The sequence below is a fragment of the Manis javanica genome, chromosome 2 (genome assembly GCF_040802235.1).
Source record: "Manis javanica isolate MJ-LG chromosome 2, MJ_LKY, whole genome shotgun sequence".
Classification (NCBI taxonomy): Eukaryota; Metazoa; Chordata; class Mammalia; order Pholidota; family Manidae; genus Manis; species Manis javanica.
The window spans coordinates 105,505,394-105,520,063 of NC_133157.1; the positions used below are offsets into that span (position 1 = coordinate 105,505,394).

The window sequence follows — 14,670 nt, forward strand, 5'->3', positions numbered from 1 at the left end:
TCTGCTGAGTTTAGGCCTCATTTGTTCTTATTTTTCCATTTTCGATAATTGTGATGTTAGACTATTCATTTGGGATTGTTCTTCCTTCTTCAAGTGTGCCTGAATTGCTATATACTTTCCTCTTAAGACTGCTTTCGCTGCGTCCCACAGAAGTTGGGGCTTTGTGGTGTTGTTGTCATTTGTTTCTATATATTCCTTGATCTCTATTTTGATTTGATCGTTGATCCATTGATTATTTAGAAGTGTGTTGTTAAGCCTCCATGTGTTTGTGAGCCTTTTTGTTTTCTTTGTAGAATTTATTTCCAGTTTTATACCTTTGTGGTCTGAAAAATTGGTTGGTAGAATTTCAATATTTTGGAATTTACTGAGGCTCTTTTTGTTTGCTAGTATGTGGTCTATTCTGGAGAATGTTCCATGTGCACTTCAGAAGAATGTATATCCTGTTGCTTTTGGATGTAGAGTTGTATATATGTCTATTAGGTCCATCTGTTCTAGTGTTTTGTTCAGTGCCTCTGTGTCCTTACTTATTTTCTGCCCAGTGGATCTGTCCTTTGGAGTGAGTGGTGTGTTGAAGTCTCCTAAAATGAATGCTTTGCCGTCTATTTCCCTCTTTAGTTCTGTTAGTATTTGTTTCACATATGCTGGTGCTCCTGTGTTGGGTGCATATATATTTATAATGTTTATATCCTCTTGTTGGACTGAGCCCTTTATCATTATATAGTGTCCTTCTTTATCTCTTGTTACTTTCTTTGTTTTGAAGTCTATTTTGTCTGAGATTAGTAGTGCAACCCCTTTCTTCTTGCTGTTGTTTGCCTGAAATATGTTTTTCCATCCCTTGACTTTTAGTCTGTGCACGTCTTTGGGTTTGAGGTGAGTTTCTTGTAAGTAGCATATAGAAGGGTCTTGCTTTTTTATCCATTCTATTACTCTGTGTCTTTTGATTGGTGCATTCAGTCCATTTACATTTAGAGTGACTATTGAGAGATATGTACTTATTGCCATTGCAGGCTTTTAATTCGTGGTTACCAAAGGTTCAAGGTTATCCTCTTTAGTATCTTAATGCCTAACTTAGCTCGCTTATTGAGCTGTTATATACACTGTCTGGAGATTCTTTTCTTCTCTCCCTTCTTATTCCTCCTCCTCCATTCTTCATATGTTGGGTGTTTTGTTCTGCACTCTTTTTAGGAGTGCTCCCATCTAGAGCAGGCCCTGTAAGATGCCCTGTAGAGGTGGTTTGTGGGAAGCAAATTCCCTCAGCTTTTGTTTGTCTGGGAATTGTTTAATCCCGCCATCATATTTAAATGATAGTCGTGCTGGATACAGTATCCTTGGTTCAAGGCCCTTCTTTTTCATTGTATTAAATATATCATTCCATTCTCTTCTGGCCTGTAGGGTTTCTGTCGAGAAGTCTGATGATAGCCTGATGGGTTTTCCTTTATAGGTGTCCTTTTTCTCTCTAGCTGCCTTTAAAACTCTTTCCTTGTCCTTGATCCTTGCAATTTTAATTATTATGTGTCTTGGTGTTGTTCTCCTTGGATCCTTTCTGTTGGGGGTTCTGTGTATTTCTGTGGTCTGTTTGATTATTTCCTCCCCCAGTTTGGGGAAGTTTTTAGCAATTATTTCTTCAAAGAGACTTTCTATCTCTTTTCCTCTCTCTTCTTCTTCTGGTACCCCTATAATACGGATGTTTTTCCTTTTGGATTGTTCACATAGTTCTCTTAGTATTGTTTCATTCCTGGAGATCCTTTTATCTCTCTCTATGTCAGCTTCTATACGTTCCTGTTCTCTGGTTTCTATTCCTTCAATGGCCTATTGCATCTTATCCATTCTGCTTATAAATACTTCCAGGGTTTGTTTCACTTCTGTGATCTCCTTCCTGACATCTGTGATCTCCCTGCAGACTTCATCCCATTGCTCTTGCATTTTTCTCTGCATCTCCATCAGCATGTTCATGATTTTTATTTTGAGTTCTTTTTCAGGAGGACTGGTTAGGTCTGTCTCCTTCTCAGGTGTTGACTCTGTGATCTTTGTCTGCCTGTAGTTTTGCCTTTTCATGGTGATAGAGATAGTTTGCAGAGCTGGTACAAGTGACTGCTGGAAGAGCTTTCCTTCTTGTTGGTTTGTGGCCTTCCTCTCCTGGTAGAATAGTGACCTCTAGTGGCTTGTGCTTGGCAGCTGTGCGCAGGCATGGCTTCTGCTACCTGCCCGGTTGCTATGGAGTTTATCTCCGCTGTTGTTCTGGGTGTGACCTGCCTGGGGCTGCTCCTCCAAAATGGTGGAGCCCCGTTGGAGGGGGAGCGCCGGGAGGCTATTAATCTCCTTAAGGGGCCTCCGTGCTTCTTGCTGCCCAGGGGATTAGAGTGCCCAGAGATCCCCAGATTCCCTGCCTCTGGACTAAGTGTCCTGCCCTGCCCCTTTAAGACTTCCAAAAAGCACTCTCCAAACCAAAACAACAACAGCAAAAAAAAAAAAAAAAAAAAAAAACAAAGGCACAATTATCTTTGTCCTTAGGTGCTGGTCTCAGGCACCTGCTCAGCCGTCTTACTGCCCTGTTTCTCTAGTATTGGGGTCCCTGTCCCTTTAAGACTTCCAAAAAGCACTCGCCAAAAAAAAAAAAAAAAAGAGAGAGAAAAAAAATGGCTGCTCCCGTTTCTTTGTTGTCCGGTGTCAGCCTCAGGTACCTGCTCACCGGTCCTGCTGCCCTGTTTTCCTAGCATCCAGGACCCCGCGCATGCACTGTGTCTGCTCTCTGGTCCGGATGGCTGGGGCTGGGTGTTCAGCAGTCCTGGGCTCCTTCTCCCTCTGGCTCAGACCTCTCTCCTCCCGCCGGGAGCTGGGGGGAGGGGCGCTTGGGACCCACCGGGCCGGGGGTTTATATCTTACCCCCTTTGCGAGGTGCTGGGTTCTCACAGGTGTGGATGTGGTCTGGATGTTGTCCTGTGTCCTCTGGTCTCTATTTTAGGAAGAGTTGTCTTTGTTATATTTTCATAGATATATGTGGTTTTGGGAGGAGATTTCTGCTGCTCTACTCATGCCGCCATCTTGGCTCCGCCCCAATTCTCTGCTTTTTAGAATGGAATCTTAGCCTTAAGATGGAGTTCCTCCTGTTCTTACTATACTGTTTATATCTCAGCGTTTTTCATCATAGGCAGGAAATGTTAATCATGGTGCTTGTCCCTTGTCTCTGCCACACCTCATTCACCCCTCAAGTAATGTGGACCCTTGAAATCTTTCCAGAAAAAGTGGATTTCGGTCACGCTTCTGTAACAGCTTCCTTCTGAGTAGGGGCGTTGTCCCTGCCTGTGGGTCCAGCAGTTCTTTGCTGTCTGTCAGGGAGAAGAGGGGTCACGGAGCTGTTGAGCTTCTTCATCAGTGTTGGAGTGTATTGAAGTCCTCGTCTGTGCAACATGTGGAGTTGGGTTTTTGTTTTGGAGGAAACAAACTTGACAAGGAGATTAAGAATGAATGAGTATGAGGACTAGAAATAGTAAAACTCTTAATTGAAATGGTGGGAGAAAACTGAAACATTTTGAGTCATAGCCAGATACTCTGAGGAAACTAGAATCCAGGATCTAGTCTATTTTACAATGAACAGTATTAGAATCCAATAGAGATAAGGCTACATTATTGAAATACAGCTCTTCTTTCTCTCTAAAATTACCTTCATTTTTATTAATATAAAATAAGTTGAGCTTTAAAAGAGTTGGCCAGATTACTTTCATAAGTGCAGCAAGAACAGCCACGGGATGGCATAGGCTGTTTTAAATGTGCTTTGCTAGAACTTTCATAAAGGAATTTCAGACTGAGCTTTTAAAGGCCTCCAAAGCCCAGAAAGCCAAGCCAGACTTGCAATCAGGTTTTGCATGTAGTACCTGTAGATTTGAGTGAATTCCTCTCTTCTAGAGGTTCCCAACATATTCTGAGGTTCCCGCATGTGGCAGGAAGTGACCTTCCTTACACACCTGGTAAGGCTGCTGGGAACCCTGTAAGCAAGGTACCAGGCAAGGTCTTCCAAGGGGCTTTGTTGGTTCCATAAATTCAATCTTTGTTCCTTAAAGCTGTCTGTTCATATTTAAGTCTATGCATATGTCTGAAACACGACATTCCAGTCCAAGACTTGGTAATATAACCAGCGTTTTCAATTTGTCCTGTCACAAGGAGAGCAGATTCTTATTGAACTTATGCAAATAAAAATATTGCCATAAAATATTAAAATAGTCACTGAAAGTTTTTAAATTCTGGAGGGATCAGGTAGAAAGATAAATGTTTCAATTCTGCTTTAAAGGTATAATTTACTAAACTTGTAAAGTAGCTTAAGAAAAAAAGGTTGAAACAGATACTTGTTTTTCTGTTTAAGAGATTAGCAACATTTGCATAAAAATTAAAATTATCTTCCTCAGTTTATTAAATTTTATCTAAGTAAATTTTGTTCTGCTTGAATCTAGTTCTTTAGTAGTTCATTAGTAAAACAGTAGCTATAAATGACAAAAGACTTAGAAATTAGGATACATGCTGAGTAACTTCTATCAGAATTTCTGGAAGTGAATTTCTGGAAGTTTTGCAATGCCCAACTGTTACAAGCATTGTCTTTAAATCAATTAAAGTTTTAGCACTATCATCTGGAGGTAGAAAAGTATCTTATCAGTCCTCTGGGTAATTCTGCAAAATTAACGTAAGAAATTTACTGCTCTGGTCCCATCCCAGGATAGTAGCTTCCCTCTTGGAGGATATCAGTCAAGGCCGCCTGCCCTGCCCCCATGCGTGGAGGATCTCTCTTCCCAGAAGGAGGGTGGGGCAGTGGGGGATTGCCAGAAACGAGTGAGGGAAAATAATATGGCCTAAGAAACAGTATAAAGGAGGGGTTTGGGCTGGTGTTTCTATTAAGACTTTCTTTACCGGAAACCAAGATAAAGAAAGGAATCAAAGTTCCCAAATATTCAGTAAGCACAGGGAGGTGGCTCCTGTGTCGAGCAGGAAAGAAACCTGACTTCCTGCCACCACCATTGTTACCCAAGGATCCGCTGGTGTTGGGGGGCCTTGGGATCTGGGCCGTGCCAATGGGTCTCTGAAGACAAGGCCAGGAGTGCCGCCACGTCCTCTCTAGATGTGTCTGGTCGCCTGGAGGGGAGAGAACCCAAGGGAGCGGTTGACTTCCCTAGAGGGCAATTCACTTTCCAGTGACCCCACTGTGTGGACACAGGACTTTGTAGGAGGCCTGGCATTAGGGCAAGCTCTTGCCCAGCGGCCCTGACTGCCACAGCGAAACAGCTGCTAGGCAGGTGTGGGGTGCAGCCTTTTGCAGGCTTGTCAGTGGGAGGTCAAATTAGGGAGGCCAGAATCTGATATTTGGCTTTAGCCTGTTTTTCTTTCTGAGTTTTTCATTCCATATCCCGGTTGTTGAAAACTTTAAAGGCAAGGTCTACAAGCTGTTTCTGGGGTCCATTTTCTAATTTTTTGAGCTTTTCATGAATATCTGGGTAAGACTGGGAAATGAAGTGGAGGTGTAGGAGAATAAGGCCCTCAGGAGAGTTAGGGCTGGTGTACTTCTGAAAGGCGGTTTATAAAGAGGGCTGGGTTTTCATCTGCCCCCCGAGTAGTTTCCCTGAGGCGATCATAGTTGAATTCATCAGGGTGTCTGAGAAGGACCCCATCTTTTGTTCAGTATGCTCCAGATCATTAATTGAAAAGGAGACATGAACACAAACAGGCCTTTCAGTGGCTGCCACCTCACGCACGGTTAGGATAGGGCGAGAGCGGTCTGGGGAGGTATTGGGTGGTAAAGGCGCAGTGTTGTAAGGGTCGGGGTAGGGGATTTTTGTTCGCTGAGGAGAACTTCGGAGGGTTTAGTTTGGCTCTCAGCTGAGTTCTTAGAGTCAGCAAAAGGCATAGGGAGTGTTTTGGTCAGGCAAGCCTCCTGGAGATCAGGGGACAATAGAAAGTTAAGGCGCCTGGGGAGACTAGTTAGGGAAGGTGCCTGGGCTGAGGCAGGCACATGTGAGAAGAAAAGAGAAGAAACAAAAGGAAGGTTGCTTAGGGAGGGGGAAGGCTTCGATTTAGGGAACCTCTGACCATTTGCAGTCCTCTGGAGAAAGTTCTCAAGATCTCGGGGAATTTGGAAATAGAAATTGCCCTCAGCTGGCCAGTGTGACCCATTCATTATTAACTTTATATTGCCGCCACAGGGAAATAGAGTAAAAGACCAAATTTTTTTAGTTTCTCCTTTTATCCCATTTGGGAAAGATTACGGAGGAGAGAGCTGAGGGGGTGTCTCCTGATGTCTTTGAGAGAGAATCGCCCGTTGTGGGAGGGTGAGAAAGGGTGGCCGGGGTTTGGGAAGCACACTGCCAGGACGTCTCCCTGCGATCAGTTCCCCAACCCGGAGGCTGATGGAGGCGGGTTTTCCTGCACCCCGAAAGGAAGCATCCCCCCAGTCAAGAGTGCAGGTGGTCTCCTTGTGGTGTTCTCAACCTGAGAACAGAGAGGAAGGGAAAAGATAAAGGAAAGGGGACCCGGTCCAACTTTCTCTTGGTGCCAAGAGAAAGCTGATGAGTGGCCAAAATCTTACTCTCCTGGGAACTGCGATGGATTAATAGCTGGTGATGGATGTGTACATTGAAGTCTGGCAAGATGATCCCTGGACTGGAGGTTGCAAGGGGGTGTTGGGTGAGGGAAGGAAGGGAAACGGGGAGAGACCCAGGAGGCTCTCAGGATCTAGGTGTCAGCCCGGGAAGAGCTGCTTACTAGGCTGCAAAACAGCCCCTGCCCTCGGCTTCCCGCTCCAAGGTATCGGCACCACTTGAAAGAAGAGAGGGGATGGACCTAAACAGTCCAAGCAGGTTTACTGCTGAACCCGAGAGGGACCCCTCTGTCCTGGCCAGCAGAACAAAGGAAAGAGAGGGTCTCTAACAGGTCAAGAGGCTTTTTATGGCCAGGGCTTTGGTGGGCTCTTTGAGGGGAGGGGTCAGGGGAAAAGTGGGCTTGTGGCTTGCTGGAGGACGCTTGTAGCCTAGGTAAGATGATGACACCTAGGTCTCTCTGAATGGTGGGTGGGCTTATTCAGCAGACGGTTCTCAGGTCTGGATTCTATCAGCGGGTATGTTGTTTTTCTACCAAAGAACCCATGTTTCTAAGTGCTTGGACTTGATAACAAAAGCAAACACTGAACCTTTACTCTTGTCTTGCATAAAAGAGGTAAGCAGCACAGGGTAAGTGCTCCAGCTCTGGGATTTTAGCGCAGAGAGACTGATATGCAGGGGACATCAAGTTAATCGTTTCAGTCCTGCTGGCTCTCTGCTTAGAAGACAGTTTGGTTTACAATCATAAATGAGCTCAGTATAAGTTTTCTGGCGCATTAATGCTGTTGGAATAACCTGCCTGCTTGAAACAGCTTTAGTAAGATTTCTGAAGCATCAGTTGCTTTCAGTTTTATTTACCTCCTTTCTATCCCACTTGAGTATGTGTCATTTCTGATGTGATGATTGGGTTTAGTGTTGTATAGTGTTTTAAATTCCAGTTTCCCTAAAAACAGGAGAAAGAACCCAAACCTTTGTTCAGTATGTGGTAATGTTAGATTGAAGCAGCAGGGGGAACAGAGGCACTAAAGGTAGGTGTTTACATATTTTGCAATCCATTTCAAAGTTCCTTTTCGTGTTTTCTGTGTAGGAAGTTTAGGATTGAGAAGTAGAGAAACTTAGTATAGGTCAAAAAAACCCTAAAACTTGGGTCAGTAATTTATTTTATGCTTAAGTATGAAGCAGCTTGCCACATAATTTATTAAAGATTGAAAAATCACACTATACTTTGCTTCAGTGGTCACTGAAAATTACTGTTTTTGTAGAACTAATTTTTAAAGATGTTCCTTACTAGTGGATATCTACACCATTTCTCCTAAGTATCCCTTTGAGTTGTTACCGATGTCTCTGAATGGAGAAACACTCTCGTATTTTTAACTTTCTACTTTATTATTACTGAATCTTTATAAGGTTTTTCACCTGTGTTAAGTGTTTAGTTCTTCCAAACTGGAAATTATATAGCACCATGCAACTGCATTTTGATGAGACATTGTTTTTAAAGTATTATTTGCTTATATATGTAACAGATTAACTGGGCTTGGAGATAGAGCCATATTTGATACGGGAATAAGTTTTAGTCTTGAGGGGGATTTAGGCATCTTCCAATTTTTAACGTGACAGATGCAGTAATGAAACCGAGAGCAGCGTGCATGGTTTGGAGGAGTCAGGCTCTCTGTTAAAGAGGAAGAGAAACATCTTGAAACCCAATGAGGATAGGCAAAATGTGGGCAGGAGAGTGTGTTCCCTTCACACAACAGGGACCACCATGCATCTCAAGGCTAATGCCGGGTGTCTGGCGTGTAGCAGGCTTCCAGTAAATGTGTGCTGACTGTAGGGCTGAATGCCCACGTTTGCAGGATGGCAAACTGAAGTACCACAGGACGCGGGAAAAGCTTTCATTTCGTCTGATATGCATCTGACACTGATATACTGCAGTAGACCTATATGTATGTAAAATAAGTGGCTATCTATTCGTGATAAGCTTTTAAAAATATTTTTTCTTCGTTTTTAATATTAAATGTAATTCTTAATGTTAGGCAGGAAAATAAATATGAGCGGAGTGGTACGAGAAGAAGGCCAGGGAAGTCCACTCAAAGTACCCAGAGTTAATCAATTAAAACTCAAAAACCAGGAGTAACTTAGCCTGGAACGTTTGAATGTTCCCCAGATAAAGGAAGGTACCTCAGCATAGCCTGTCTTTACTGTGTTGACCATGCAGGCCAAGCCATAAACAGCATAGTAAAAGGCAGGAAGAATTCCATCTTAAAAATAAGATTGCATTTTAATACCCAGGAAGTTAAGAAGTAAGATTCTTAACTTCCTCTTTAGCAGACAGACACTAACTCAGCCCACCTTGGGGGTTGGGCAAGCAGTCTGTTTGATATGCTCGCAGACCAAGACGCCAGTAACCCAGAGAGAGATGAGAGCAGTAAAGTTCCCGTGTTAATTTAAATATTCAAAGACCACTTAACAAGTCTCCACCCCCAGCCCTTTGTCACATTCCTTAAAGAATCCTTAAAAGGGAGAACCCCAAACCTTTCTGGGCGCTCCTGTCTCTGAGGTCGTCCGCACTTTTTAACTTTAAACTCTCTTTTCAACCTTTCAGGGGGCGTTCCTCTCTCTGGGGTCGCCCGCTCTTTCTAGGTGCATAACCTTTCAATCTTAACCTTTTCCCAACCTTTCAGGGGCGGCCTTTCCCAATCTTCTCTAGGGCAGCCCACACTCCCCTTTCTCCAAGTGTGCTCCTTTTTGCCTGACATAAACTTCTCACTTAAACGCCTTGTCTCTGCGCCTTGCCAGTGGTTAAGTGGTTTATTAATTTGCTTTGTCATTCTAATCCTCCGGATTTCGACTTTAACCTTCACTCTCTCCTTCTTATCTCAGACAAGTAGGGAGGGGCTGCTGAGAGCTCAGACCTGGGCTTGCCAATTACCATCGCCTGGGTGACCGGGATCTGCAGTTTACAGTCATGCTCTTTTAACCTGCCGGAAAGTCTCCCTTTACCTATAGGAAGTACATAGGACATAATCTCACTCCATCTAGTGTTTGGCTCCCCCAAAGCCTGGGGTGGTAGGGACTCAGTTCCCATGCCGTGCAGATCCAAGCGGACTCTGGATGCCAGGTGGTGACACTGGCTTGAGGAGTTAGCAGGGGTTGTGCCCCATGCTGAGAAGCTGAACTTCCTTTATTATTCTATTCTGTCGTTCCCTAACACTCTTGCTGTAATGAAGTCCTTCCTCACCTTGTACTCTGACTTCCCTGCATCTCAGAACCGAACTCTCCCTAACATTAAGATCCACTCCTTGATTTTTTTTCCATCGTGGATGAATATAAATTTAAAAGATTTCTCAGATTATCACTCTGCAGTGGGCCAGAAACACATTGTTTCTGTATGTGTATATGCAGAGCAACACTTGGAAAGGGCCCTGAGCAGCTTGCTATCGTGCCTCTTCTCCCCAGTTTCCACAATTAAAATACTGAAAGTAGACCGTTGAGCCCAAGACCACTCTTAAACCATTACTTGGAAGGAAAGGAGGATTCTAACCATTTTCCTGTATCAGTCTGCTCAGATTCATCTGTCGGCTGCCCTGTAGTTTCCTCAGGGACACTGTGCTCTCAGTAGGGAGGTCAGGATGAAGACTGGGTAGGTGTGGGAGGCTCGCTGGAGGAACAGTCTTCACATGGAGCCAGGGTAGATGATACCTACCCCAAAAGTCATGCCCAGGCTTCTGAGGAGGAGGAAGCATCTCAGCAGTGCCGTCAGAGTAGAGGTCAGCTGGCAGGGATAAAGGCAGGGTTTCAGTCTTCCCTTATCTGTTTTTGGTAGCCTGCCTTCTCTTACCACACCGTACCCTATATTTTAAAAGTTACTTAAAAAAAAAAAAAAAACGGAGAGGAAGATCTCATTAAGAGCCTGAAAAATGAAGTTCTGAAGATAGTGATAGTGATTTATGTCTATTGGTTTCCCTAGTACATAGGAGATTAGGGGTTGAGAGAGGGGTTCTGTGCTTTGTAAATCTGCAAAGGACCTTGTGCGTAATCCACATCATATGGGTTCTTGGAAGTGTAACTGTGCAGGCCCCGCCCAGCCACCATTTCTGCCCAGACCTCACTCAGGGAGTTCTCTTTAACACTGCCCACAATTCTGTTCCTCCAGGGGCCTTTTTTCTTCATGTCTCGAGGGAATCTCCTGTTACATGAAAATTGGTGACTTAAAATGTCACTCCTGCCAGGGATGTGTACAGAAGAGGATTTCTACAGAAGATAAGGAGTGATCTGATTATTTAAGATGTCACTTCTGCCAAGGGAGGGGATTGCTTAAGAGCATTTCTGCAGAGGAGAGGACTGAATCCATAGTGAGTTTCAGGCATTTGGCCCCCCAAGTGCTGGGGTGGGTATAGGGATTTCTATGGCTGTGGACCTTTCCCAGGACTCAGATCACATGTGATTATTGTATCTTGTGCCAAGAAGCCCACCCTCTCTGATACCTGAAAGATCATTCACTCTGCCATCATTAGAACTGTCATACTATACATATCCGAGTTGTTAGGTTATATGTCCTTACCCCTCCAGGTACCCTCAGCTAGACTCAGAGCTCTTCTGGGGTCTCAGAGCTGGCCTCATGCATGTTTAAGTCCCGCGTCCTTGGCTTAGTGCTGGAGAGGGACAGATACACAGTATATTGTTGATGGTATGGATAGTCTAGGTTATACCTCTGTCAGTCTTTTGTAGTTTTATTAAGCTGTTTTTTTCACAACTTTCCCATTTTGATAAAATTTTGAAATAATTCCCCAAATCTGAATTCTATCAAGCCAACTAGAAAAGGATGGGAATCTCTCAGAGCTATGGGAAGAGGAATGTAATTTAAACTATTTATTAAATACTATTTGGTAATACCAGTGCTTGCAGTTGGATCTTTCTTATTGGGCTGTAAGTCACATGAAGTAATTTCATAAGGACCATTCATAATTTCCTGGTTTTGTTTTGAATTTGAATATTATGTTAATCACCTAGAGAAGTTTTGATATGCATGTGTTTCATATTCAGGTTGCACTTATATTTACAGGAAATTGGTTTTTACTTTCTTTTTAAAGAAAACTGAATTGAAGAAAATGATATTTAACTCAAGAAGACTGCTGGGCCTGGATGACCTCGGGATGAAATGGACTGTGGAGCCCACAAGAAAATGTTAGCTTGTGATGATTATATTTTTTTCTGTTGTCCAGTAGCTTGATTTGTGTACATGTATACATATATGTTTTTTGAAGTACACAAATGATAACATTGTAAGGACTAATATTGCTGATACTTGAATAATCAATCTCAACTAGGTTATAAGTAGCATACATAGATTGACCCTACCCTTTAACTTGAAGGACATTAAATTATTAATTATTGTTTGGTAACATGTTTACCCGATTATCCACCATAGCGAAATGTAAGCTGCTTTTCCAGGGAACAGTTGTGATCATGAGATCAGATTTGTGAGTGGGTATTTTTAATTTTCTAAATTAAATATGAGAACGAATGCAAATTCCAGGAGTGAATTTCAAATGAGATTAAGTGGACTTTATATCTTAGTTACTGAATTACCATGCCAAGGAGTAGAAAGCTGCTAGAGGGAACTGTCTCCACATCCCCTTTGTGGGCTGCCTACAATCTTTCTTGGCCATTCACAGCTCTGACTTGCGTGCTCAAGCATCATTACAAAATAGGGCCCTGTGTACTAGGCTTTCTTTTTACAAATGATTCATAGAAAAGACGTTAGCTATCGATGAAAATGATGAAGGATGGGTTGAAAGTGTATTCTGAGCCTGCAGCTCATTAAAGATTTTTATTCAGTCATTTACACTGATTCCTTTGTAATCGTTTTCTTTTAACTGAGGATATCTTGTTTCTGCTTCATAGGGTGCTTTGAAATATAAAATGAAAACTTACTTACACTGTTTTTACAAAGGTCAAAATGGAAACACGTGAAAGTCACTTTTCTGCAACTGGCAAACTGCACAGCCTGGACTCTTAACCTCCTAGTGCCTCTGTTTCTCCTTCTGGTATGATATTTGAGATGATCTATTTCACAGCATATGGGAGTCTTGCAAGCTAGCAGGCCATATGCATCCATGTGAGTAAGGCGTGCCCAAGTAATGGTGATCAAGTGTCTCTCCCCCACCCTCCACGTTTAGATGAAGAAGATGGTGACTTCACTCCTTGAAGGCTTTGTTTGGAGTTATTCTTCCTGTATACCTTCCAAAAGTCCCTTGTACTTTAAATATTTCTCTGATTCAATGGCTTAGTAGCAAATAATTTTTAAGCGTACTTGGTATGTATGATGTTGGGTTTAGCATTATGTGTTCATGCTAAATTTTCACTAAGAGAAAGTAATCCATCCCCAGCACAGTACTTTGTTTGCCTGATGAAAAAAAGTTTAAGAATACAACTGGCTTCTCCCAAGGCTCCTTTTTCCTTATTTCTTTTCTGTCGTGTAACTTGATTAAAACATTTTTTTAATCCTTTCTTGATTAAAATGTGTCTGAAGAGAACTACTAATCCTTGCCTTTTCAAAACTTTCTTCTATTTAGGGAAAAAAAATGAAGCAAGTGAGTGAATTATATGTAAAAATAAGGTTCAGACCTGGTGGATCAGAGGTTTTTAAAAATCAGGTATCTGGTATCAGAAAATTGTGTTTTTTCTCTTAGTATATAAATAAAATGCAAATGAAGAATGTAGGCAGTTGTGATTGATTACAAGCAGTTGGGGGTAACTAACTCTTAGGGATAACTATTTATATCCTATTCCAAAGTGTTATTTACACTCTGAAAAGCACTTTGCACACAGTTCTTTTATATACAAGTAAAAATGTAATTATAGGCTATAGCGTTACTACTTTGTTTTACCAGGAAGCGCATTTACAGTTTTAAATTGACAGCTATGGTATTTTTTAAAATGATCTACTTCTTTTCTGTTTCTTTACTGTAAAACTAAATTAACAATAAAAGGTTAATGAGAAATGATATGGTTTTTATTACTTGTTCCTGTTAGAAGTGCACTGATAATATGCTAAGGATTAAATGAGAATAAAGAGTAGGAGTTCATATAAAGTAAGTGTGCCGGTTTTCAAAATAAAGCCATGCTTTTCCATAGAATTTTGTAAAATCAGAAACTGAAATGAAGTTTAACTCATTTAGCCATTTGGTTGAGAATGTTATTAATCCACTCAAGATGTTGGTTTCAGTTCTTTTGCCAGATAGCTAGCTTCCCAAAGAGACAGAGCGCATCTCTGATCAGCCATCATAAATGCACACAGTTGGGTTTAGGTGGCAACTGGTGGTGAGAAGGTTTTGTGTCTTTAATGCAAATGTTTTACTTGTAACTTCTATAGATAATGATAAAAGCAATGTTAGCTATTTCTATCATTTAAGATATCGGTGTTCTGCTGGATGTAATTGAAACTTAACCTCAGTGGCTTGACCACGGTAAGGTTTGTTTTTTTTCTCATATACTAGAAGTCTGGAGGTAAAAAGTCTAGGGCTGATAAGGTGCTTCCAGAATGGCATTAGGGACACAGTCACAAAAATATAAAAGAAATGAGCTACAAAGCCAAGAAACTACATGAAGGAACCTTCCTTCTGTTCTATGATCTTCAATGTGTGGGTTTGTCTTCATGCATGTCAGATGGCTGGTGTACATCTAGGTCTGGTGTCTACACCCCAGGCAGGCCGAGAACCTTATCTGATCAGAAAGCGGTACCTTTCTTGGAGTGCACACAGGACCCTCCCTCCCATCTTAGAGCTGGGTCTCGTAGTTATGGCTTTGTGTATAAACATATTAAAGAATAAAGTTATCCAGCTTACATAGATAACATTGTATAAATTTAATGTTGCCCATGCATGGTAGGGAAAGCCATATCTTTTGGCCATTAATGCCCCCTTCGTAAGTTCTTTCTTGGTTTGTTTTTCTTTTCTGTTTCTCAACCCTTGTTTCCCACTGACTTTGTGGCTCTTGGTGAATCCTTCTTCCCAAAGATACCCCATTTTATAAACTGGAAAGTGACAAATGTCCTTTTCCTTTTTAGAAACAACTTTTAAATACATACATACTG

The 14,670-nt window shown here is 42.1% G+C and overlaps 1 protein-coding gene across 11 annotated transcripts in view; it reads left to right on the forward strand.

The window, feature by feature from the left end:
- LOC118969747 (acyl-CoA-binding domain-containing protein 5) overlaps positions 1 to 13,579 on the forward strand; it is a 50,079-nt gene extending 36,500 nt beyond the window's left edge. For 6 of the 11 annotated variants that reach the window (XR_012127955.1, XR_012127950.1, XR_012127954.1 and 3 more), the window contains 2 exons: positions 10,729 to 10,927; positions 11,666 to 13,579. Coding sequence is in view for 1 of the 11 variants with exons in the window: in XM_073229072.1 (XP_073085173.1) it covers positions 11,666 to 11,678 (13 nt within the window). In the remaining 10 variants the exon portion in view is untranslated. The remainder of the gene's footprint in view (positions 1 to 10,728; positions 10,928 to 11,665) is intronic. The other 5 variants (XR_012127951.1, XR_012127952.1, XR_012127956.1 and 2 more) reach the window with 5 other exon arrangements.
- Positions 13,580 to 14,670: the final 1,091 nt, after the last annotated feature.